At 40.8% G+C, this 26,575-nt stretch overlaps 1 protein-coding gene and 1 pseudogene across 3 annotated transcripts; both read left to right on the forward strand.

The window, feature by feature from the left end:
• LOC132861985 (kinesin-like protein KIF3B) lies at positions 1 to 19,713 on the forward strand. 3 transcript variants are annotated; one of them, XM_060893769.1, is made up of 10 exons: positions 1 to 143; positions 1,740 to 3,239; positions 3,407 to 3,508; positions 3,832 to 3,954; positions 4,475 to 4,593; positions 5,170 to 5,286; positions 5,592 to 5,697; positions 6,617 to 6,798; positions 9,244 to 9,345; positions 17,576 to 19,713. In XM_060893769.1, the coding sequence occupies exons 2-10, from the start codon at positions 1,833 to 1,835 to the stop codon at positions 17,580 to 17,582; spliced, it is 2,265 nt and encodes a 754-aa protein (XP_060749752.1). In that variant the 5' UTR covers positions 1 to 143; positions 1,740 to 1,832; the 3' UTR covers positions 17,583 to 19,713. The 3 variants fall into 3 exon arrangements, with proteins under 3 accessions (XP_060749752.1, XP_060749753.1, XP_060749754.1); XM_060893770.1 differs by lacking the exon at positions 9,244 to 9,345; XM_060893771.1 differs by lacking the exons at positions 5,592 to 5,697; positions 9,244 to 9,345; positions 17,576 to 19,713 and having other exon boundaries at positions 6,617 to 6,781.
• LOC132862515 (kinesin-like protein KIF3B) overlaps positions 17,582 to 26,575 on the forward strand; it is a 10,939-nt pseudogene continuing 1,945 nt past the window's right edge.

Genomic DNA, 26,575 nt, shown 5'->3' on the forward strand with positions numbered 1-26,575 from the left:
ACTAATCCAAGCAGACAGTGTCCACTGCAACACACGCACAAATACTGTACATTCACACCTACACCTCATTCACTCAGTCACAGAGTAGCGGTCGTGCAGGAAGATGCAGAAATGTCTGACGGAGGTGTCGCCTAGGTGTGCAGGTAAAGTTCTTTATTATTAACGTGTTGTTTTACACGAAACTGTGACACAGCAATACGCTAAGCTGTTGTGTTTATTATATGAAGCTAGCTTGCTAGGCTAGTGAATGTTTGCCGTTGCTAGGCCGCTACAGAATGAGGTTGCCAGGAACTGTGTGCTGATTCAACTAGCATTAGCTAGCTAGCTACATTTGTAGTTACAAGTGTAATTAGGGGTCAAGCCCCGAAGGGGCGTAGACACCTATTGTTATCGTTAGTCTTCTTCTTCTTCTTCTTCTTCTTCCTCTTCCGCCAATGAAGTCAATGACAGCCCATAGAACCGTACGTAGGAAAGTTATGTAATTTGGCTCACATGTAGAAGTTACTACAACTTTGGTGTGTCTAGCTCAAACCCTCTAGCGCCACCAACAGTCCAAAATCCAATTATGTTCATGTTCATAACTGCTAGAGGCCTAGAGACAAAATTCTCAGAATCAGAATACAGCAAAAAGAAGACTGGGCATCTGTCTGTCTGTCTCTCTCTCTTGCTCTGTCTGTCTCTCTGTCTGTCTCTCTGTCTGTCTCTCTGTCTGTCTCTCTCTCTCGCTCTGTCTCTCTCTCTCGCTCTGTCTGTCTGTCTGTTCATGGTAAACATTTGAACACACAGCACCTGAGCTGTCACTTTATTTTCTCCTTGTGGTGAGCGCTCTTCAGTGTGTCCTCTACTCTCATCAGTCTTCCTGTAAACCCACAGTGTCACAGAGCTCTATTTCTGCTTTCAGGGGGACTTGTGAGGTTTGGTGCAAATGACCAGCACCACAATGACACACACACATACATACGTCTTGTTGTGGCTCAGGCTGAGTCAGACGATCCCAAAAATATCATAGTGAAACCTACTTCCTGTCCGCCACTTTGAATTATATTGCACACCTACTTTTTTGAACTCCTCCAAGAGCACTCGTTTGATTGGCTTGATTTTTCACGCTGAAATGTATTTGAGCCCTGATTCTGATTCTGATTCTGGTCATGTAGAGGCCAGTCTACAGTTCAGTATTTCACGAATCTAATGCCATATCGCTACGAAACTTGGTATGGCTTGACCCCGGTATCGCTGTATCGCTGCTTGCAGCTATATTTCTACTAAAAATTATATGGGTGTGATGCAATCTAGACAGCAACATGCTTTATACTAAAAATATTACATTTGCATTCTTACTGGTTATTATGACCGAATCAGAATTAGAATCTGGTTTATTGCCATATTTCGTTATATTACCATCATTCATATGAAATCAACTAAAATGGTCTCTAAAAGGTCTCCAGGCCCATTAGCTTAATTGTTAGGATTTGTATGATTTCACTCAAGGCTGGGTTGGTAATGTAATCAGTGTTGATGCCAATTTGGTGAATTTAGTCAGATTTGCCTTTTTTTAGTCACCTCATGACCTTTAATAGGTTTTGAAACAGTTTAGCTATTTTTAATAATTAACTTTTAATTTGGTGTTTTTTAAAAAATGCTACATTTCTTCAGTTGTTTAAGTCAAATCTATATTTATTTAAGCCACTACACAAAGTTTGGTAACACTAGTTTTCACTATAAGGTTGTTCTCATTGCAGGTTATGATGCTGAAAGTGCCATCACTGTGAAGTAATACTGCAAGCAATTACATCAATGCCAGCAACACCAGGAGGGTAAAAGTAGTCGCAATTATGCCTAGAAGCAAGAGCTCTGAGTCTGTGAAGGTTGTTGTTCGGTGTCGCCCAATGAATGAAAAAGAGCGTGCTGCAAACTTTGAGAGGGTGGTGTCTGTAGATGTAAAGCTAGGTCAGATTGTAGTGCGTAATCCAAGAAGTCGGTCCACTCATGAACATCCCAAAGTTTTTACTTTTGACTCGGTATATGACTGGAACTCAAAGCAGGTTGACCTCTATGATGAGACTTTCAGGCCACTGGTGGAGTCAGTGTTGTTGGGATTCAATGGCACCATATTTGCTTATGGACAAACAGGTACAGGAAAAACATATACAATGGAAGGAGTACGCAGTGACCCAGAAAAAAGAGGAGTCATTCCCAACTCCTTCGAGCACATTTTCACACATATCTCCCGATCACAGAACCAGCAATATCTGGTCAGGGCATCATACCTGGAGATTTACCAAGAGGAGGTCAGGGACCTGCTAGCCAAGGACCAGTCTTGTCGCCTGGAGCTGAAAGAGAGACCTGACACAGGTGTTTATGTCAAAGATCTTTCTTCATTTGTCACTAAAAGTGACAGGGAGATTGAGTATGTTATGAATGTAGGTAACCAAAACCGTTCAGTTGCCTCAACCAACATGAATGAGCATAGTTCCCGTTCTCATGCCATATTTGTCATCACTATTGAGTGTATTGAGTTGGGTCTAGATGGGGAGAACCACGTCCGTGTTGGAAAACTCAATTTGGTTGACCTGGCAGGAAGTGAAAGGCAGGCAAAAACAGGTGCTCAAGGAGAAAGACTAAAGGAGGCCACCAAAATCAACCTCTCCCTGTCTGCTTTGGGTAATGTCATTTCTGCATTAGTGGATGGCAAAAGCTCCCACATTCCGTACAGAGATTCCAAGCTCACGCGTCTGCTACAGGACTCGCTGGGAGGCAATGCCCGCACTGTCATGGTGGCTAACATTGGACCAGCCTCATACAATGTAGAGGAGACTCTAACTACGCTACGCTACTCAAACCGTGCTAAAAACATCAAAAACAAGCCCCGCATCAACGAAGACCCCAAGGACGCCCTTCTAAGGGAGTATCAGGAGGAAAAAGCTCGTCTGAATCAGCAGTTAGAGAAACGATCAGCGAAAAAGAAGAAGAAAAGGCAGAAGAGAAGACTTGGGGAGGGAGGAGAGGAACTGGATGATGATGATAATGAGGAGGAGGAGGAAGGGGCGGGTGGGGATAAGAACATAGATGATTATTGGTGGGAGCAGCAGGAGAACCTAGAAAAGGAGAAGAAAGCCATTATGGAGGACCATAGTCTGGTGGCAGAGGAGAAACAGCGACTGCTGTTGGAGAAGGAGAAGATGATGAATGATCTCCATCGGGAAAAGGAGGCATCTGAGATGCTTGCAGCCAAAGTCAAGGTAACTTCAAAGGTCTAGCCATGGCCTTAATATTATAAAATACTTAAAATAAGAGTATTCTATAGGCATTTCTGCCTTTACTTTGGCAGAAACATCAGTCATTAAAGAACCTGTAGTTTTAGATTGTAAAATTTTTCTCTCATGACCTTTTTTGCTCTTACCCTAAGGCTATGGAAAGCAAGCTGTTGGTTGGAGGGAAAAACATTGTTGACCACACTAATGAGCAGCAGAGAATTCTGGATCAGAAAAGGCAGGAAATTGCAGAACAGGTAAAAAATCTACCATATGTTGGTAATAAACCTTACTGTGTGTGTGTGTGTGTGTGTGTGTGTGTGTGTGTGTATAATGTGAGTAATATGTGAGTAATATTTATTTGTATATTGTAATTGGTAACTTCTAGGTTTCTTCTCTTTTGGCTATACTTGAAGCAAATGTCTATGTTAAATGGTGTTATTTCTGCTTTACAAGAAAAGCTATGATCTATCAGTAGAAGTTGTATGTACACCATGATTCTGGAAAAAAAACATTCAGTACATATTGGTTTATGGCATTGTATAACTACTTTGTTTGGATTTCTTGTATATTCGAATAGAAAAGGTGTGAACGGGAGATGGAACAAGAGGTGGAGTGTCGCGATGAAGAGACTCTTGAGCTGAAGGAGACATACAGCTCGCTGCAACAGGAGGTTGATATAAAGACCAAGAAACTAAAAAAGGTACAAGATGTGATTTTGAATGTTTGGATTGGCAGTGTCTCTAGTTTATATCCAGCCTAATGAAGGTGCTAAAGGTTAACACTCTGCACACTCTGTTAAAGTTCCACTCTGCACACAGATGACCAGATTGCTTTGGATAGTGTGAGTTTCCACACAGCAGTGACTTTGACACTATACTATTTCTCATGTTGGTAAAAGTGCTCATGTACTGAGCTTTTAAAAAAAAAGTTTTGACAGTTAATTTACACTGCTCTCTTGTTGTTACAGTTTGCAGTTTTAATGATCCTGATACACTTATCCCAGTGCCACACACAACCGTGCTTCTAACATATCAAAGGCACAGCTATTAAGACTCTAATTCTGATGTCAATATATTTCATTAATTTTAAATGGCAGTTGTATACAGAAATATTCCTGCTTCCACTTTTATGTTCGTCCATGACTAAACCTGAGAAATGTTTTTTTATCTGCAAGCACACATTTAGTTCTTGAATTGATTCCCTTTCTTTATCTTGCCCAGCTCTTCGCAAAGCTACAAGCTGTGAAGGCAGAGATCCATGATGTCCAGGAGGAACATATTGAAGAGAGACAAGAGTTGGAGCAGACACAGAACGAATTAACCAGAGAAATCAAACTGAAGTATGAAGGCTTTTACATCCTTCTGTCTCTTTCTTACAGCATAACAGGAGTCACATAATCCCTACTTTTTTTCTGCAATTAATTTTTTACCTACAGGAGTAAAATATGTTTGGCAGAAATTAGCTCCTAGTAGAATTTGCATTAATCTAGGTGAAATTTAATCTGTTATTTTGCAAGCCTATTTTTTTTGCAAGACAGCAGAAAACAGGAAAACAGAGCTGCTCATTCTGTTCTAAAAATGTGAAATATAGAATATATTGTTAATCAGTTATGCTCTTATCATGGGGCCTTCTTTTCCACTTGCATGCATTAGGAGTGCAAGCACCTACGAATCTTATATGCCTCCCTATTATGGTGTTGTTGAATGTGTGTGCATGTCTTGGTATAAACTAGAGGTGGATATTTCATAGAAAACATTGTGAAAGAGGTTCTATGGAACTAATATCTTTGTGGTGAAGCAGACTGTCTGAAAGCAGGAGCCAGAGAAGCAGTATTAAAGTTCAGTTCATTAACACTAAGAACTGCTTATTCCCGAAGGCTCATATTGAACTTTGACCTCTGGTTTGTTCTTACCAGGCGTTTGATCATCGAGAATTTCATTCCGTTGGAGGAGAAGAATAAGATTATTTCGAGGGCGACCTTCGATGAGGAGGATGACACCTGGAAAATGAAACCCATTACCTGTGTTCAAGAGTACGTAAATGTGTGTGTGTGAACAGTAGCTGTGTTAGGACAGGTCTTTATTTGATTACATTTTACTGTGCATTTTGGTTGTTTTCATGAGAACTGTTCTCATTCTCAATTTAAGATATTTATTTGCATGTTTTCAAGAATAGGGTTTTAAGAAATACATATGTATATGTAATAAAATTACAAATATTAGCAATAGTTATAGCATTAATAGCATTTCAAATGGCAATAATAGCCATTGTAATAGACAAAATGACAAGAACAGTTAGAACTCTCTCTTCCCATCTATCTGTCCGTCCATTGATCAGTGACCAGCAGATGATGAGAAGACCAGTGTCTGCAGTCGGGTACAGGAGACCGCTGAGTCAACATGCATGCATGGCCATGATGATGCGCCCTGAACCCAGAAATAGGGTGCGTCTAAACCAGGATACTCCATACATAGTGCTGGCAATAGGAATGTTGCAGTTGCATAACATAGCAAATGAATCATTTTAAAAGGCAACAGTATAAATTATTGAGGCAACAATCATGTAATGAATTAAAAGTTGAATATCATTTATCGTTCATCGTTTATAATAGATTATTTTTGGACAAATGCTGTAAATAGGCTAGCAAGGTAATTTGACCCTAAACTTTGCATAAAATGGTCTACACAGCATCATTCACAAAGTTAATTGTTCGGGTCTGAGCGACTTTTACAAGAGCCCGATTAAGATGGCTAGATGACCCGGTCAGAGCATCTCCCAGTATGCAGTTGTTAGTACCTACCAAAAGTGGTCAAACTTGTGAACAAACACAAAGCAACTGAGTCATGGGCACCAAAAGGTCAGTGTTGCCAGTGAGGTGCTAAAGCTAGACTCTCTATCCCGATCCCACCAAAGTGTTACTTTAGCACAAATTGAAAAATGTTAATGCTTTTTAAGATGCAAACACATTGCATCCCAGCTTGTGGTGTATGGGTCCATAGATAAGTATCCATAGATGGGGCAGAGTGCCCATGCTGCAGCCTGTCTTTTGTCAAAAGCACTTACAATTGCATGTGAGCATCTGAGCTGTACCATTGGTCAGAGCTGTTTTTGGACCTACACAATATTAATGTGGTTTTAATACTATGGCTGATCAGTGCATGTAGCTTTATCATTGTAACCAGCAGATAAAATTATTATTGAATAACTTCAATAACTTCCTTACTAGTAGTAATATTGAGAGACCTTTGAGATGACAGAGACATTGGAATATAATTGTTAGATTCTTTTTTAATAAAGAATAAATGAGAAACCTCCTTTTTTATTCAGAATATTTCTAATTACTCCCCTACCTTATTTCTTAGGCTGAGAATATCCTGATGCTGGAACTTGACTTGCCCACACGCACCACTAAAGAGTACGAGGAACCCATGATTGCACCAAAGGTGGCAGCTGCTTTAGAACATGCATTGAGGGAGGAGGATGACATCCATGTAGATGCTTCGGCCTTGGGCCAGGCTGGATTCATCAATAAACCCAAAACAAGGTGAGAACCCATTCATAGTGGATTCTTTCATCTTTACTTTTCCCTTTGTCTACAATGCCCCCTGTTTCTGAACTGTGACTTTATGTAGTCCTCTCTGACAAATGATTTGACAGACATTACAATGTCTCTGATTCCCATTGTGCTCAGTTCAAGCAATTTATAAGAGACAACTGTGTCAATAGGCATTTTGTCACTTTTCAATGCCTGATTAGGCTAATGATTAGACTAACAAAATCCTGAGGCTTGCAAAGAAAGGAATATTAAAGTTTTCAGTGCCAGATCCATAAATTAACATAAGAGCTCCAGCAAACCATTCATCATAAGAAACAGAGTATTTCTCTTTTTCTCTCTCTCCACAGTTGTAATCAGAAATATTCACCTCAAAAGACATTATTGTGATGTTGATGAATGATAATGACAATAAATGACAACTTCATTAAATAACAAAATATTTATTGACACCTTTGTTATTTTAACAACAGAAGTTAACTTTAAAGTTCAAATGAAAAATTTAACTCTTAAGTCAACATGTGGGGGGGGGGGGGGGGCACGGTGGCTTAGTGGTTTGCACGTTCGCCTCACACCTCCAGGGTTGGGGGTTCGATTCCCGCCTCCGCCTTGTGTGTGGAGTTTGCATGTTCTCCCCGTGCCTCGGGGGTTTCCTCCGGGTACTCCAGTTTCCTCCCCCGGTCCAAAGACATGTATGGTAGGTTAATTGGCATCTCTGGAAAATTGTCTGTAGTGTGTGAGTGCGTGAGTGAATGAGTGTGTGTGTGCCCTGCGATGGGTTGGCACTCCCGTCCAGGGTGTATCCTGCCTAGATGCCCGATGACGCCTGAGATAGGCACAGGCTCCCCATGACCAGAGGTAGTTTGGATAAGCGGTAGAAAATGAATGAATGAATGAAAAGTCAACACGTGCAGTATTATTCAACCCCCAGCTTCAGTACTTAGTGGAGCATGCTTTAGCTTTTATTGCTTCTAACAAACGTTTGTTAATTAGTAGTTTGCTTTCTAACAAAAGTGCTGACAAGCTTCTTACACCTCTCGATTGGAATCTTTGCCCATTCTTCATGTGCAAAGGCTTCTAGCTCAATGATGTTTGATGGCTTCCATTCTGCAACTGCCTTCTTTATATCCCAGCAAAAATTTAAATCTGGTGACTGACAGGGCCACTCCAGGATGTTCCGGGAATTTTTTTTCTCAACCAAGCTTTGGTTGACTTGGAGGTGTGCCTGGGATCATGGCCTGGTGTTTCTGGGAATGCATGATGCCAGGTACTTGGTCAAGATTGCCAGTTTCTCCTGCAGAAAAAACACCACACATCATCAGACATTCTGCTAGTCCATGTGTACGAACAGTTCCAGTTTGATTTAATCAGTCCATAGAACTGTCTCCCAAAACTCTGCTGTCTTAACCAAATACTTCTTGGCATATTTTAGTCAAACTTTGATGTTCCTTGTGGTCAAGAGTGGAGTGCGTATTGGAGTCCTGCCATTAAGTCATTGGCACTGAAGCACTTGTACCAGCCTTCATCAGGTCATCCTGTAGGTATCTTGCAGTCACACAGGGTTTTTTTTCTTAGTTGTCCTGACTAAGTTGGCACAGGCCCTTGATGGAATTTGGGGCTTTCTGCCACAGCCAGGCAGGTTTGCAGCTCTTCCATAATTTGTAATCTTCCTTATAATGCTCCCAATGGTCTATCTTAGATTATTATTATTATTATTATTATTATTATTATTATTATTATTATTATTATTATTATATTTTTCTTATACAAAAGGCCCTTCAGGTGTGATGAAATAATCTCCTCCCTCAGCTTTTGTGTAAGCCCCTTTGTCTTTCCCATGATTGAAACTCACCTTGAATACCTTCTTTGGTGGGGTTTATGTATGCATCACAGCTGAAACAAATGATGGATCATTACTAAGTTCCCAAAGGCTTAATTATGTTCCACACATAACTCCACTGTAGGCCATAAAAAACTGTCAGAAAGCTTTACATTATGCATTTTCTGTCTTTATTTTATGTATCAATTAAATCATAAAGAAGCCATCTAAAGCAGAATCTTGCCTTTTTAAATAACTTTTTCATTGATTAATCTTTAAAATATTTGTGGTGTTGAATATTTCTGATTGCAACTGTACATATGTAGGTAGATGCAGATAGAGATAAAGAGAGATATATAATGTATACTTCAATATTAACACACAACGGTGTTTAGAGCTCATTCAGAAGGGCACAATAAAGAAAAGCTTGCTTTTTTAAGAGATCTATTAAGCCATATGTATGTATGTATTTATGTACGTACGTACGCACTGTACGTACATGTGCGTACATACATATGAGTGTGTGTGTATTTATATTACATTTTTTTTGTACTTCACATAGCACATTGCAAACTTGTCTCTTTTTTGTTCTCCTGCCCTAATTCCTTGTTTCCCAGCTGTCCCAAAACAGGAAAGAAAGTGAACACCCCCATGTCAGCTCACAGCCTCTCCAGCTCAGGACCCCCACTCTACCCCCAGTCTCGTGGCCTTGTCCCCAAGTAACCCCTCTAAATACTCATTCTTTCTCCAGGTCCTTCTAGACAGACTAGAATGTGTTTTTTGCCCATGGTCTGAAATTATATGCTGAAGGTTGTTGTTAATAAAATCTCCAGGTTATAAAATATATCATTAAATGTATACATTATTGGGTAAGCAGACCAAGATTTCCTCTCCTCACTGTCCATTTTTATTTTTGTTTGGTTTTTGTTCTCATTTTTAGTACTACTTTAGTACTTTAGGTTCTGCTCCTGACTAGTTTTAAACATGTGCATTCACAAATGGGATTAAATAATAATATAAAAAAAACTCATGAGCTTTCCTGAAAAGGATAAGCAAGCAGACTTTGACATTTGTATTCAGAGGCATGTTGCTGTCTAATTTAGAACATAATGCATTCATTTACTGAACTTATAGAGCAGTGATAGTAATTTGGACCACGGTTGGCAAGAATTTAATTGCATCTACATATGTTAGGTTCTATCTAGCTAGGTATGTAATTTTTTTTAAATTATTGTAGATTTAAGAAATTGAAAGGTTTACTTGAGGATTACACTGGGTGGGTGGAAGCGTTCCATCCGTTTGCCTCCACATATGCGCCATAGTGTTATCTGCTGAGTGAGAGAGCACACTAGATTCCATCTCCAGTTTCCAGCAGCACCTGCATCCTTCCTTCCTTTTCTGTCAGCAATGTGAACCATAGATGAGAGGAGGGGTCAGGTAGTAGGTCTAAATTGGACTGACATTAGAGTTGTAATGCTGTTCTATTTGAGTCACCCAAGTTAGTGCCAAGGACTGGAATCCGTGTGTCGATCATCGCCGTAGTTGCAAATAAGTTGCTTCTCTCTCAGGATGCATTGTAGACTTAGGCCTCTCTAACTCGTAGCTGCTAAGGGTGAACTGCCATGTCCTGCTCAAAACCCAGTCATGCATATCGACTTGCTTCAGGGGTGTAACTACCGCCCTTACTCTGTTTAGCTGATCTGAAGGAAGCAGGTGGGTCATACTCGGCAGGATAGCAAGCACCAAAGGAATCATGACGATCAGCGGGCTCAGGTAGGTGGTGGGGCTCTTGCGGAGCAGGCAGCTCAGCCTGTAAGTGGTTCACTTGTAGCATTTTGACCAGGAAATCCACCAGCATGTGCTCTCCAAGCGTTGAGAAGAGCACACTATGTTCTAGCTCCAGTTTCCACCTGCATCCTTCCTTCCTTTCCTTTTAGCACTGGGAACCATAGATGCGAGGAAAAGAGGGGTCAGGGAGTAGGTCTGGATTGGACTGACATTAATTAGGGATGTAATGCTGTTCTATTTAAGTCATCCAAGTTGGAAGGACTGGAGTGGGGAAGTTAACATTTCAACACATACTGTTTTTGGGAAATTTGGGAGGTTGTATCTCAGAATTGTATTCTCAGGAGGTTCTAATACCCCTAGCCTATCTCCAGTGTTCTGACCATCACACAGTGACTGGATCAGAGCTGTAGTTGCAAATAAGGTGCTTCTCTTCAGGATGCAAGGTAGAAGCTCTGTGCTTAGGCATTGTAGACTTATAGCAGCTAAAAGTTACAGAGGCCTAAGGGTGAACTGCCATGTCATGCTCAAAACTCCATCATGCATATTGACCCACTTCAGGGGTGTAACTACTTCTGTTAGTCTGTGGCGCTGATCTGAAGGAAGCAGATGGGGCATACTTGGCAGGATAATAAGCACCAAAGGAATCATGACGATCAGCGGGCTCAGGTAGGTGGCGGGGCTGTTGCGGAGCAGGCAGCTAAGCCTGTAAGTGGTTCCTCATCACCTGTAGCTCAATGAGCATCTTACCCAGGAAATCCACCAGCATGTGCTCTCCAAGCGTCTGAGAAGACTGTCATGGGGAAGGACAGACGTTCCGGGGAGATGAGATCCGTCCATCCGAGAAGTGCCGTCCTCCCAAGGTTGGTGATGGGGTGAGGACTGCACTGGCTGAGTCAGAGACATTAATGCCCTAGACTGGAATGGTACCCTCTCATCTGCATTTGATGGCCACTACTTCACGATGCTTCACGGATACTGGCTCACAGGGCTGGAGGATCTTCCTGATGGCAAGGAAACGCCTCCTAACTGCATAACAAGAATCATGCTCTTATCATGACCTCATCTGTCACCTGCAGCATGCTCGGTAGAATGGCTCGTGTTTGCCATAAATTGGACTGCTCATAATCATCAAGGTAGGCAGGAAGATTGGTATGACTGGTATGATATGATATGATTGGTCTTGTCACCTATCCAAGTTGTAGGAACAACAAATAATAACTTGACTTCTAGTTGATCATTTGGAATCAGAAGTGGCTTATATGAAAGGCAAAGGCATCTAGATTAAGCTTATTGTTCCAAAATAAAATCTTATCATGCCTTGATTTTTAATTATTTAATTAGGACAGAAAGGTCAGACTTGGCTTAGACAAAAGTCTTGTCACATCTGTAAAGGATTCAACCAATCACAGATTAGAGCGTCACCTATGAGAAATACTGTAATTAACACATTTAAAGGTGTGTATAAGAAGAACCCCAGCACACCCAACCTTCATTTGAAATGCATCCTGACCTCTGACAGCATGTCAAAGATTCAACCCCAGACCAAAGTGCTGATCATCAAGAGCCTGAAGACCAAGTCTCCTGTCTCCTGTCACATCTTTAATGTATCTAAACACAAGTCGAGAGGATAAGAAAAAGATTTGAAGAAACCTGAGGAGTTCATTACAGGCCCAGGTCAGGCAGACCACGTAAGACAACTGTTCGAGAGGACCGTTTGTTGGTTCGACAGACCAAGGCCAGCCCTTTTTCAACTGCAGCAGAGCTACATAACAACTGGTCACCAGAAAACAACTGAAAAATCGTGTTGCATTTGCCAAGGCCCACAGCTTGCAGGAAGGATGGACTGTGGAAAAGTGGCAGAAGGTTGATTTTTCTGATGAATCATCTGTTGAACTGCATCCCAATCATTGCAAATACTGCAGAAGACCTATTGGAACCCGCATGGACCCAGAAAACAGTCAAGTTCGGTGGAGGAAAAATCATGGTTTGGGGTTACATTCAGTATGGGGGTGTGCGAGAGATCTGCAGAGTGGATGGCAACATCAACAGCCTGAGGTATCGAGACATTTCTTGCTGCCCATTACATACAAATTCTTCAGCAGGTTGGTGCTCCTTCTCGTACTTCAGCCTCCACATCAAAGTTCCTTAAAGCTAAGGTCAGGGTGCTCCAGGATTGGCCAGCCCACTCAAAAGTCATGAACATTATTGAGCATGTCTGGGGTAAGACAAAGGAGGAGGCATTGAAGATGAAACCAAAGAATCTTGATGAACTCTGTGAGTCCTGCAAGAATGCTTTCTTTGCCATTCCAGATGACTTTATTAATGAGTTATTTGAGTCATTGCCGAGACATTTGGATGCTTACAAGCTTATGGGAGTCATACACAATATTTATTCTTTTTCCACTGCACCATGACTTTATGTTCCGTACTGTACATTATGTCTGTTAAGTGACAAGATTTTTGTCTAAGCAAAGTCTGACCTTTCTGTCCTAATTAAATAATTAAAAATTAAGGCATGATGAGATTTTATTTTGGTAAAATAAGCGTAATTTATAGGCCTTTACCTTTCATATGAGCCACTTCTAATTCCAAATGATCAACTAGAAGTCAAGTTATTATTTGTTGTTCCTACAACTTGGATAGGCGACAAGATTTTTGTCAGGGAGTGTACTCTATCCGGCTGCATACTAATTAATCCACTTTATTCGAGAGCAATGGCTGGGATCCGGCTTGAAGAACCACCAATGTTGGGAAGTTTGTAGGTTTGTATCTAAGGATTGTATTATAAGGAGGTTCTAATACCCCTAGCCCATCTCTAGGGGTGTGTCTCAGGGCCGTAGTTGCAAATAAGTTGCTTTTATTACAAGGTGACAAAGTTATACAGTGGAGTGAATTTGCCCCTCACTGATTTTTTTTTTTGCACATTTGATGTTTCAGATCATTACAAACAAATGCAGTTTTTAAATGAAGGTTTTTATTATTAAGGGAAAACTAAATCCAAACCTACATGGCCCTGTGTGAAAAAGTGTCTGCCCCCCCTTAAAACATAATTGTGGTTTATCACACCTGAGTTCAATGCCTGATTACTGCCACACCTGTTCGCAATCAAGAAATCACTTATATAAGACCTGACTGACAAAATAGACCAAAAGATTCTCCAAAGCTACACATCATGCAGAGATCCAAAGAAATTCAGGAACAGATGAGAAAGAAAGAGATCTATCAGTCTGGAAAAGGTCATAAAGCCATTTCTAAAGCTGGGACTCCAGCGAACCACAGCGAGAGCCATTGTCCCACAAATGGCAAAAACATGGAACAGTGGTGAACCTTCCCAGGTGTGGCTGGCCAACCAAAATTACCCCAAGAGCGCAGCAACGACTCATCCAAAATGTCACAAAAGATCCCACAACAACATCCAAACAACTGCAGGCCCAACTTGCCTCAGTTAAGATCAGTGTTTGACTCCACCATAAGAAAAAGACTGGGCAAAAATGGCCTGCATGGCAGAGTTCCAAAACGAAAACTGCTGCTTCGCAAAAAGAACATAAAGGTTCGTCTCAATTTTGCCAGAAATCATCTTATTGATACCCAAGACTTTTGGGAAAATACTAACGAGACAAAAGTTGAACTTTTTGGAAGGTGTGTCCCCCATTACATCTGGTGTAAAAGTAACACCACATTTCAGAAAAAGAACATCATACCAACAGTAAAATATGGTGGTGGTGGTGTGATGGTCTAGGGCTGTCTTGCTGCTTCAGGACCTGGAAGACTTGCTGTGATAAATAGAACCATGAATTCTGCTGTCTACCAAAAAAGTCTGGACAATGTGTGGCCGTCTGTTTGTGAACTCAAGCTGAAGCAAACTTGGGTTCTGCAGCAGGACAATGATCCAAAACACACACCTCTGAATGGCTGAAGAAAAACAAAATAAAGACTTTGGAGTGGCCTAGTCAAAGTCCTGACCCTGACCCTAACCCTAACCTCAACCTCATTTTTGCCTTCTATATATGCAGGTAAAGGTGGTCAGTGTTCGGCCAGATGTAGCTCAACTTGACCTGTACATCTTGGGTCAAGCTGACAATTTTATAAGCAACTGTGTCTTGTTGTTCTCAGCCTTTGTTAAATAGATATCCATGACAGGTCCTCTTCCTTCTTTGGCATGGAATACTTCATCAAAAAGGTAAAAAAAAAACATGAACTTTAGAAGAACTGAAGTGTTCAGAACTGTGAAAGCTTTCTATTCTTTAGTTATCTCATGTGAATAATTTACAGAAGAGTTTGGGGAATTAGATTTATTGAGGGAAGGAGGTTGTTGTCTTGTGATACATGGCCCCATCCATCCTCCCCTCCATATGGTGCAGTCAGCCTGTCCCCTTTGCAGAAAAGCACCCGCAAAGCATGATGTTTCCACCCCTGTGCTTCACTGTTGGGATTGTGTTCTTGGGATTGTACTCATCCTTCTTCTTCCTCCAAATATGGCGAGTGGAGTTTATACCAAAAGGTTATATTTTGGTCTCATCTGACCACATGACCTTCTCCCATGCCTCCTCTGGATCATCCAGATGGTCTTTGGCAAACTTCGTGCGCTGCAGGATTTTTATTCATGACTGTGTAGTGTGTTACTAATTGTAACGGTTGAGACGGTGTTCCCAGCTCTCTTCAGGTCATTGACCAGGTCCTCCTGTGTGGTTCTAGGCTGATCCCTCACCTTTCTCAGGATCATTGATACCGCACGAGGCGAAATCTTGCATCAAATACTTATTTGCTCCACTGTATGTTGTGTTCACATAAACAGCAGCCCCCCCACTGGGGCAGTAAATTATCCTCTGGATGCTAATTATAGTGGAGTAAGGAGTCTAAATTAGTCAGTTGGTTTGTACTTAACAAGCCTGTACACTACAAGAAAGGGATACAAGGGTCTGGCACTTTAAAAGTGATTATATCCATACTAGTTTTTATTCTTATGAAGCTGTTGGGAAATAAACTACTTTTTATTTGAACCTGCACATACTAGATTTTCTTGGTTTTCTTTTATCTTGTAGTGATCCACTGGCTATCAGAAGGTTTATTGCATACTAATGTACAAATCAGGGTGGTGTATTTGTGATTGTTCTCCTTATGACCTTCTGGGTTTCCTTTGGATTCTCTTCCACCTCCCAAAAATATGCTTGTTACTGGATTGGCTATACTTTTTCTACAGTAATGTATTCCTGCTTTGTGGCCAGTTCCTGGTATATCTTTGCATCCACCGTAAGCTTGACCAGCATAAAACACTTACCAAAGATTGATTAAAATCCTGTGTTGCCAGCATAAACATGATTAAATCTTAAAATGGAAATATTGCAAATAAATCTCCAACTTTAAGCACAGTTAAAACTCATGATAAATATTAAGGCTATAAAAGTCACTTTGTGTTTTTCCTGTTGTTAAAGCATTCATTAAAAGTGAATTTGATATTTGAGCTCACATTTAAAAAGAAAAAATAGAGGAAAATTGTATCTGTCTATTTATAAATTTATATATTGATCTATCGAACTATCTATCTATCCATCTGATAGAGTAACATTCCTAGCAGGTGTGTGATCAGGTACAAGTGGAACACATAGGGGGTAAAATATTAACCTTTTTATTTTGTTAAATGGTATTTAACTACTTTTTGTAGACTAAACAAATTAAACACAAAAATGTGTATGGTAAAAGTTTTAAACTTAAAATTCAGTTTAATTTATTGTGAAAAAACCTCAAAGATTACAAATGTTACATATTTTACGCAAAACAGTTTGACAAAGCAATACACTAAGTTGTGTTTATTATATGGAGCTAGCTTGCTAGGCTAGTGAATGTTTGCTATTGCTAGGCCACTACAGAATGAGGTTGCCAGGAGCTGTGTCCTGATTCAACTAGCATTAGCTAGCTAGCTTGTTAGTTAACTACATTTGCAAAACTGTTATGCATTTTTTCTAGCTGGCTCAAGAAATGCGCAGCTTGTGCGTGATTTATTGTTGCCCCAGGGATGAAAACAACCATAGCGAGTCCAAGAATGTTGCTCATAAATTGTTAGACTTGAGCTAAAGTCTGCTCTAGCTATGTTAGCTAAATATCGTCGCTGTCAGGCGGAATCCTCGTATCTCCAAAACCGTTATTTTTCAGGAAATTAAAAAAACGCCGTACCTTATCTGCAATGCACAGGGTTTAGTCCGCGTTGCAATGGATTGTCTTGCGCTAAATTCTTGTCCTCAGACGAGCACCAGAACTAGCGGGGGTCAAGATTTTTTTTTCTTTGAGCCCAGTGTTTTGAAGACATTTACCTCAGAAGACGTGTTGATTCGTTGCGACTCTTCTTGAGGAGAAATATGCCGCAAAGCTCTCCCGCGGAGTGAGGAAGAGGTGGACAGTTGAAGTGTCCAATGGAGTTACGAGATTTGCGCTCAAGCTATTTTCAAGACTTTAGATTGGTTAATAACTTGTAAAAATAACAGACCCACGTGGGGACTGACCAATAGCATCAATATGTGAAAAAATATGAAATTGACAAAATTTGGACATACGAGGTTTCCGCCCGAAAGCGGCGATATGCTATATGAATAGGAGAGTTTGAGTTTATTTTTAGGTGTACGTCTACTAAAAATAAATAGGTGTGATGCAATCTAGACATCAACAGGCTTTATACTTAGTCACAGCAGTTCTCTCACCTTTAATTTGCACAAAATTTAGTCACAGAATTTAGTCAGATTTGCCTTTTTTAGTCACCTCGTGACCTTTAATAGGTTTTGAAACAGCTATTTTAATAATTAATTTTTAATTTGGTTTTTAAAAAAATGCTACATTACCTACATTTTTTCAGTTGGTTATGTCAATCCTATATTTAATAAAGTCTCTACACAAATCGTCCCAAAGTCATTAAGGGTTATTTTGTTTTCCACTTTTCTGACTATTGCTGAATAGCCTTTCATTTTGGAAGATAAAACACATGCTAAGTATGTATACATGTATATCTATACCTATATAATAAAAATTTTCAGTGTTAAGGATTTGGCAACACTAGTCTTCAGCTTTCAGTATAAAGTTGTCTGTGTGTATCCTGCTGCTTCTCAACTAGTTTGAGGGTGCATTATGTGTTAAGTGCGTTATGTGCATTATATATTTTTTTTCTCATTGCAGGTTATGATGGTAAAAGTGCCATCACAGTGAAGTAATACTGCAAGCAAATACATCAATGCCAGCAACACAGGGAAGGTAATAGTAGACGCAATTCTGTCCAGAAGCAAGAGCCCTGAGTCTGTGAAGGTTGTTCTGTTGCTCGATGAATGAAGAAGAGCATGCTACAAACTTTGAGAGGGTGGTGTCTATAGATGTAAATCTAGGCAAGATTGTAGTGCCTAATCTGAGAAGCTGGTCCACTCATGAACACCCCAAAGTTTTTACGTTTGACTCAGTCTATGACTGGATCTCAAAGCAGGGTACCTCTGTGATGAGACTTTCAGGCCACTAGTGGATTCATGCTTGGATTCAATGGCACCATCTTTGCTTATGGACAAACAGGTAGAGGGAAACCATGTACAATGGAAGGAGTATGCAGTGACCCAGAAAAAAGGAGTCATTCCCAACTCCTTTGAGCACATTATCACACATATCTCCTGATCACAGAACCAGCAATATCTGACCAGGGCATCATACCTGGAGATTTACCAGGAGGAGATCAGGGACCTGCTAGCCAAGGACCAGTCTCGCCGCCTGGACCTGGAGAAGTCAAAGACCTTTCTTCATTTGTCACTAAAAGTATCAGGGAGTTTGAGCATGTTATGAATGTAGGTAACCAAAACCGTCCAGTTGACTCAACCAACATGGATGGGCATTTTTCCTGTTCTCATGCCATATTTGTCATCACTATTGAGTGTAGTGAGTTACATTTACATTTACAGCATTTGGCAGACTCCCTTATCCAGAGCGACATACAATAAGTGCTTAAATCTCTATCACTGGATACATTAATGCTGGCTCACTAGGTTACACACTTAAGATACAGTACCATGAGTTTAAAACATTGTTCAAAGTTACGATGAGTTTTTTTAACATAAATGCAAAAGATAAGGAAAGAAGTGCTAGTTGAAGTGTTTCCTGAATAAGTAGGTCTTCAACCGCCATTTGAAAATAGCCGGTGACTCAGCTGTCCGGACCTCTAGGGGAAGTTCATTCCACCACCTTGGTGCCAGAACAGAGAATAGTCTTGTAGTATGCTTGCCTCTTACCCTGAGAGATGGTGGAACCAGTCGAGCAGTGCTGGTAGATCGGAGGGTGCGGGTGCAGTGATGAGGGCTTTGAGGTAAGAGGGAGCTGGTCCATTTTTGGCTTTGAAGGCCAGCATCAGTGTTTTGAATCTGATGCGTGCAGCTACCGGAAACCGACATGAGTGAGTCACATTAGCAACATGAGAGGAAAAGGACAGTTGATTGTCCATGGTTTCCCCAAGGTTGCGAGCTGTGGCTGAATAGGAGATTAGATCGTTGTTCAAGGATATAGCAAGATCATGACCTGGGGATGAATCACCTGGATGAACAGCAGTTCAGTTTTGCTAGGATTGAGCTTTAACTGATGAGCAGTCATTCATGATGATATTTCTGCCAGACATGCTGAGATCCGATCAGAAGTTGTGGTATCTGAAGGTGGGAAAGAGAAGTTGTGTATCATCAGCAGAGCAGTGGTAAGAGAACCCATGTGAGGAAATATCTTCACCAAGAGAGTGAGTATACAGGGAGAAAAGAAGAGGACCAAGTACTGAGCCCTGTGGGACACCAGTGGAGAGTCTGCATGGAGCAGATGTCATTCCCCTCCATGATACCTGATATGAGTGTCCTTCCAGGTAGGAAGCGAACCATTCCCAAGCTGATCCGCAAATCCCAAGACTCCTGAGGGTGGATAAGAGAGTCTTGTGGTTGACCGTATCAAATTCTGCTGAAAGAAACGAGAGAAGTGATACCGGCCTGTAGTTACTGATGTCAGATAGATCCAGAGCAGGTTTCTTTAGGATGGGAATAACCCTTGCTCTCTTGAAAGTAGTTGGTACTTGACTATATTGTATCTATTGATGATAGTGGTAATGAAGGGCAGAAGGTCTTGCGAGATGGTCTGGAGCATAGTGGAAGGGAGTGGATCCATTGGGCAGGTGGTAGGATTGCAAGACTGGATGAGATGACTTGTAAGATCTCTTCTGTGAGTTAGGTCTAGATGGGGAGAACCACACCCACATTGGGAAACTCGATTTGGTTGACCTGGCAGAAAGCGAAAGGTAAACAAAAACAGGTATTCAAGGAGGCCTCCAAAATCAACCTCTCCTTGTCTGCTTTGGGTAACGTCATTTCTGCATTAGTGGATGGCAAAAGCACCCACTTTCCGTACAGAGATTCCAAGCTCACGCTTTTGCTCCAGGACTCGCTGGGAGGCAATGCCTGAACTGTCATGGTGGCTAATATTGGACCAGCCTCATACGATGTAGAAGAGACTCTTATTACGCTATGCTACGCTACGCTACTCAAACCGTGCCAAAATCATCAAAAACAAACCCAGTATCAACGAAGACCCCAAGGACGCCCTTCTAAGGGCGTTTCAGGAGGAAATCGCTCGTCTGAAGCAGCAGTTGGAGAAACGATCAGGGAAAAAGAAGAAAAGGCAGAAGACTTGGGGAGGGAGGAAAGGAACTGGATGATGATGTGAAAGACGAAGATGATGATAAGGAGGAGGAGGAAGGGGTGGGTGGGGATAAGAACATAGATGATAATTGGTGGGAGCAGCAGGAGAACCTAGAAAAGGAGAAGAAAGCCATTATGGAGGACCATAGTTTGTTGGCAGAGGAGAAAGAAGGAGAAGAAGATGAACGATCTCCATTGGGAAATGGAGGCATCCGAGATGCTTGCAGCCAAAGTGAAGGTAAATTCAAAGGGCTAGCCATGGCCCTAATATTACAAAATACTAAAAATAAGAGTATTAAATAGGAGTTTCTGAATTTAATTTGGCAAAAACATCAGTCACTAAATAACTTGTAGTTTTAGATTGTAACATTTTTCTCTCTCATGACCTTTTTTGCTCTTACCCTATGGCCATGGAAAGCAAGCTGTTGGTTGGAAGAAAAAACATTGTTGACCACACTAATGAGCCGCAGAGAATTCTGGATCAGAAAAGGTAGGAAATTGCAGAGCAGGTAAAAATCTACTATATGTTGATAATAAGCACATATATACAAACCCAATTCCAAAACGACACTGTACAAATTGTGAATAAAAAAGGAATGCAATAATTTACAAATCTCATAAACTTATATTTTATTCACAATAGAATATAGATAACATCAAATGTTGAAAGTGAGACATTTTGAAATGTCATGCCAAATATTGGCTCATTTTGGATTTCATGAGAGCTACACATTCCAAAAAAGTTGTGACAGGTAGCAATAATAGGCCGGAAAAGTTAAATGTACATATAAGGAACAGCTGGAGGACCAATTTGCAAATCATTAGGTCAATTGTCAACATGTTTGGGTATAAAAAAGAGCCTCTCAGAGTGGCAGTGTCTCTCAGAAGTCAAGATGGGCAGAGGATCACCAATTCCCCCAATGCTGCGGCAAAAAATAGTGGAGCAATATCAGAAAGTAGTTTCTCAGAGAAAAATTGCAAAGAGTTTGAAGTTATCATCATCTACAGTGCATAATATCATCCAAAGATTCAGAGAATCTGGAACTCTGGATCTCTGTGTGTAAGGGTCAAGGCCGGAAAACCATACTGGATGCCCATGATCTTCAGGCCCTTAGACGGCACTGCATCACATACAGGAATACTTCCAGAAAACATTGTCGGTGAACACAATCTACCGTGACATTTGCCGTTGCCGGCTAATACTCTGTAGGTCAAAAAAGAATCCATATCTAAACATCCAGAAGCGCAGTCATTTTCTCTGGGCCAAGGCTCATTTAAAATGGACTGTGCCAAAGTGGAAAACTGTTCTGTGGTCAGACGAATCAAAATTTGAAGTTCTTTTTGGAAAACTGGTTTACTGGGGAGGTATTGCTTGATTCGGCTCTTGCCCATAAATGGTACCATGTGAATATAATGTGTGTGTGAGAGAGTAATATTTGTTTGTATACTATAATTAGTGATTTCTTAGTTTCTTCTCTTTAGGCTACACTTGAAGTAAATTTCTATGTTAAATTGTTTTATTTTTGTTTTACCAGAAAGGCTTTGATCAATAGGAGTTGTATGTACACCATGATTCTGAAAAAAAAACATTCAGTAGACATTGGTTTATGCCATTGTATACCTTTTTTTATTTGGATTATTTGTATATAAAAGGTGTGAACGGGAGATGCAACAAGAGGTCAAGTGTCGCGATTAAGAGACTCGAGCTGAAGGAGACCTACAGCTTGCTGCAACAGGAAGTTGATATAAAGACCAAGAAACTAAAAAATGTACAAGATATGATTTAAAAAAATGTTTGAATTGGCAGTATCTCTAGTGAATAACTATGTCCAGCCTAATGAACATGCTAAAGGTTAACCCTGTACTGCACAGCATTGCCCTCAGTCAAAGGAAAGTTTTCTTTAGCCCAACGTCCAGTGGATATTTCGTTACATTTACATCATTTGGCAGACATCCTTATCCAGAGAGACGTACAAAAGTGCTTAAGTCTCTATCATTGGATACATTAAGTCTGGTTCCCTAGTTTACATACTTAAGATACCATGAGTCTAAAACACTGTTCAAAGATTTATTTATTATTAATATATATTTTTTTAATTGTTCCGTGAAAGACAAGAGCAGCATCAGAATTTTAGGCAAATCCCATCTCACAGTGAGGACCGTGAGATAGACAATGGTGATGAGGAGGAGTGGAATGAAGAAAAAGTTTTGCGCAGTATTGGAAAAAATAGGGTTTCGAATATTAATCAATTGATTTTTGAGCTCATTTGTACACAACCAAATCTAATGAGTTGATTTTTTTCCTGAATCAGAATAGGTGTGATAGTTTTATGCAGCAGACAGCATATAAAATAAGGGTCAAATGTCACACTGTTTTATCCTTGCTGTGCATTGATTGGCCTTGGAAACTTACTTTTTGTATGTTTTTATAGACACTCTAGATACAGTGAATTCCTTTCTGAAGATGACTGTAGTTCTTCCAAAACCCCTAGATGGAAAACATGTCACAGCACTGTGCCTACAGTACACACTGAATGGTTAAAGATCCCTCTATTAACTGGAGAAATTCTGTCTCCCTACCAATATTTTAAATGTCTTCTCTCTGATGACATCTTTGACCTTATTGTTTAAGAGTCAAAACTGTACACCAACCAGTGCAAACCTGCCAAGCCCCTTAACCTTACTGTTCAAGAACTTGAACAGTTCTTTGGCACTGTACTTTGCATGTCGTTATTCGGTCTTCCGGCTACCCATTTTGGAGCCACAATAGCTGCATTGCATGTGTTGCTGATGTGATGCCTCTTGCAGGGCAGGAAATCAAAAGATTTCTTAATTTCAGCAAAATCCTTACCAAGCTAAAAGAACTGCCTATGTGCGAGACATTGAATGTGGATGAACAAATGGTATCATTCATGGGCAAGAGCCGAATCAAGCAATACCTCCCCAATAAACCACGAAAATTGGGTTACAATATACTGGTCCTTGCTGGATCAGATGGTATTCCACAAAATTTTGAGATTTATACTGGGAAAGCTGTACATCCACCTGAGCTTCCAGATGCATGCAGTCAAAGCGTATGACAACCGGTCAGTCACCCTTCGCAGTAGCTATGTGGGTGCTAACCCTGTATATCATGTAGACAGATGAGGCAGAGGCCAAAGGAGAACCATCCAGGTCCCATGCCCTGCAGGAGTATCTTCTTACAATCAGTACATGGGAGGTGTCGACATGTTGGTTTCATTGATTGCTTTATATCACACAAACATCAGATCAAAGAAATGGTGTCATCGCCTGGTCTTTCATTTCATTGATATGGTAGTGGTGACATGTTGGCTCAGCTACAGAAGGGATTGGCGAGAGGTGACTATATGCTTTCAAGTCCCAAATAGCACATATTCTATGCAAATCAAAAAAGATGTTAAAAAGAGGGGGAAAACCAGTGGTGGGATTTCAGTATGGAGATAAGAAAAGGAAATATATATTTTTTTTTTCAATAAAAGATCTCAAAATTAACCAAGAAATGATGTGAAATACGATTTCAAATATCATGGCCAATCAAAATGTGTGCAGTAGAGGGTTAACACTGCACACTCTGTTAAAGTTGCTCCCTGCACAGATGATACTCATGGAAGAGCTGCAAACCTGCCTGGCTGTGGCAGAAAGCCCCAAATTCCATTAAGGGCCTATACTATACCAACTTAGTCAGGACAACTAAGAAAAAACACTGTGTGACTGCAAGACACATACAGGATGACCTGATGAAGGCTGGTACAAGTGCTCCAGTGGCAACTATAAGACTGAATAAACAAGGACATAATGACTTAAGGACAGAACTCCAAGATGCACTTCACTCTTGACCACAGAGAACATCAAAATTTGATTAAGATATGCCAAGAGAAATTTGGTTACAGAGACTACAGAGTTTTGGCAGACAGTTCTATCGAATAATTAAACCAAATTGGAAGTGTACTGTATGTACACATGCACCAACGGAATGTCTGTATATGTGTGGTGGTTTTTCTGCGGCATAAAGTAGCAATCTTCATCATTTACCTGCCATCATGGATTCCCAGAAATACCAGGCCATGATCCCAAGTACACGTCCAAGTCAACCGAAGCTTTGTTGAGAAAAAGAACCTCTAAATACTTATTCCTTCTCCCGATCCTTCTAGACAGACTTAGAATGTGTTTTTTGCCCATGGTCTGAAATTATATGCTGAATGTTGTTGTTGTTAATAAACTCTCCAGGGTATAAAATGTATCCTTAAATGTATACTATATTATTGGGTAAGCAGACCAAGATTTCCGCTCCTCACTGACTGTTTTTTTGTTTTGGTTTTTGTTTTCCAGTCCCACCCCTTGAAACATTTTAGTACTACTGTACTTTAATGCTTGGGTTCTGCTGCTGACTGGTTTTAAAAATGTGCAATCACAAAAGGAATTAAATAATAATAATAAAAAGCCAATGAGCTTTCCTGAAAAGGATGAGTGAGCAGAATTTGCGACATTTGTATTTAAAGGCATGTTGCTGTCTTATTTAGAACATAAAAATTGTAGTGTTCCTGGGTGTACAGGAACACCCAAAGTGATGTGTAGACTATACCTTTGTTTCACAGAAGAGAACTGCTTTTTGAAATGTGAAGAACATGTAGTAAATTACTTGTCTGAAATGACAAACATTATTTATTAGTAGTATTTATAAATACTTAATTATTTATTGGCATGTTTAAAGAATTTTGTAAAATTCTTTAGAGCTTTCTTTTGAACTTTTGGGCTTCCTTCTACGAAATGAAGGCTGGTACAAGTGCTACATTGGTACCTATTAGACTGAATAAAAAAGGACTTAATGACTTAAGGGCAAGACTCCAAGATGCACTCCATCCTTGACCACAAGGAACATCAAAATGTGACTGTTGCCCCTTTTCCACCAAAAAGAACCGGGTGCTGGTTCAGAGCTAGTGCTGGTGCTGGTTCAAAGTTGGTTCCACTGGCGAATCTTCTAAGAACCGGTTTGCTTTTCCACCGGCTAGAGAGCCATCACAGAGCCGAGTCTGACGTCACTGTATACGTGTCACGTGTCCCAGCAACTTTAGCGCAGCAGCGGCAAACACATCAACAATGGCGGATGTTGCTTTACTGTTAATGCTCATGGCTTTGTGAACCTAAATTAGCATCCAAACGCGGCAAATCCAACGTGTACGTGCAGCTCCATGTAATCTGTATAAACGGAGGTTGTAATCGAGAAAGTACATAACGTTATTTTATCATTAACACAGTAAAAAGGTAGCCTTAGCATGTAGCTACTTACTATCGTGTGCTGATAATGTATCATATCGCGGTAAAGTAAAAGTGTATTAAACATTAGTATACTTAAGGTACATTATCAAATGCGCTAACATTAACCCCGCCCACAGCCCCTGACACAAGCGGTTCTTAAGTCTAGACCAGCTGCGTTTTGGTGCTACTTAAGAACCACTTTTCCTGGTTCAGAGCCGGTGCTTTGGCTGTCGAGAAAGAACTGGTTCTAAATTAGGCTCTGGCTCCGAACCAGCACTCGAACTGCCTCGGTGGAAAAGGGGCATGTAATATGCCAAGAGGAATTTGGTTAACGGACCAGCGGAATGCCTGATGATGTGTGGTGGGTTTTCTGACACTCTTGATCATGTATCTGGCATCATGGATCCCAAGTGCACCTCCAAGTCAACCGAAGCTTTCCTTTTATCACTATCCTAATCCTATACTAATCCTTCCTTTCCTTTTAGCACTAGGAACCATAGATGCAAGGAAAGGAGGGATCAGGGAGTAGGTCTGGTTGGATTGGACTGACATTAATTAGGGATGTAATGCTGTTCTGTTTAAGTCATTCAAGTTGGAAGAACTGGAGTAGGGAAGTTAACAGGTCAACACATACTGTTTTGGGGAAATTCGGGAGGTTGTATCTCAGAATTATATTCTAAGAAGGTTCTAATACTCCTAGCCTATCTCTCAGTGTGTCGGTCAGAACACAGGTGACTGGATCAGAGCCGTAGTTGCAAATAAGGTGCTTCTCTTCAGGATGCAAGGTAGAAGCTCTGTGCATAGGCATTGTAGACTTAGGCCTCTGTAACTCGTAGCTGCTATAAGGGTGAACTGCTCTGTAGTGCTCAAAACTCCATCACGCATATCGACCCGCTTCAGGGGTGTAACTACTTCCCTTAGTCTGTGGAGCTGATCTGGAAGAAGCAGATGGGGCATACCTTTTTTTGGGGGCATACTTGGCAGGATAATAAGCACCAAAGGAATCACGATGATCAGTGGGCTCAGGTAGGTGGCGGGGCTCTCGCGGAGCAGGCAGCTAAGCCTGTAAGTGGTTCCTCATCACTTGTAGCTCACTGAGCATCTTACCCAGGAAATCGACCAGCATGTGCTCTCCAAGTGGCTGAGAAGTCTGATGTTGGGTAGGACAGATGCTCCGGGGAGGTGAAATCGAGGTGCC

The sequence above is a fragment of the Tachysurus vachellii genome, chromosome 19 (genome assembly GCF_030014155.1).
Source record: "Tachysurus vachellii isolate PV-2020 chromosome 19, HZAU_Pvac_v1, whole genome shotgun sequence".
NCBI classification, from domain to species: Eukaryota; Metazoa; Chordata; class Actinopteri; order Siluriformes; family Bagridae; genus Tachysurus; species Tachysurus vachellii.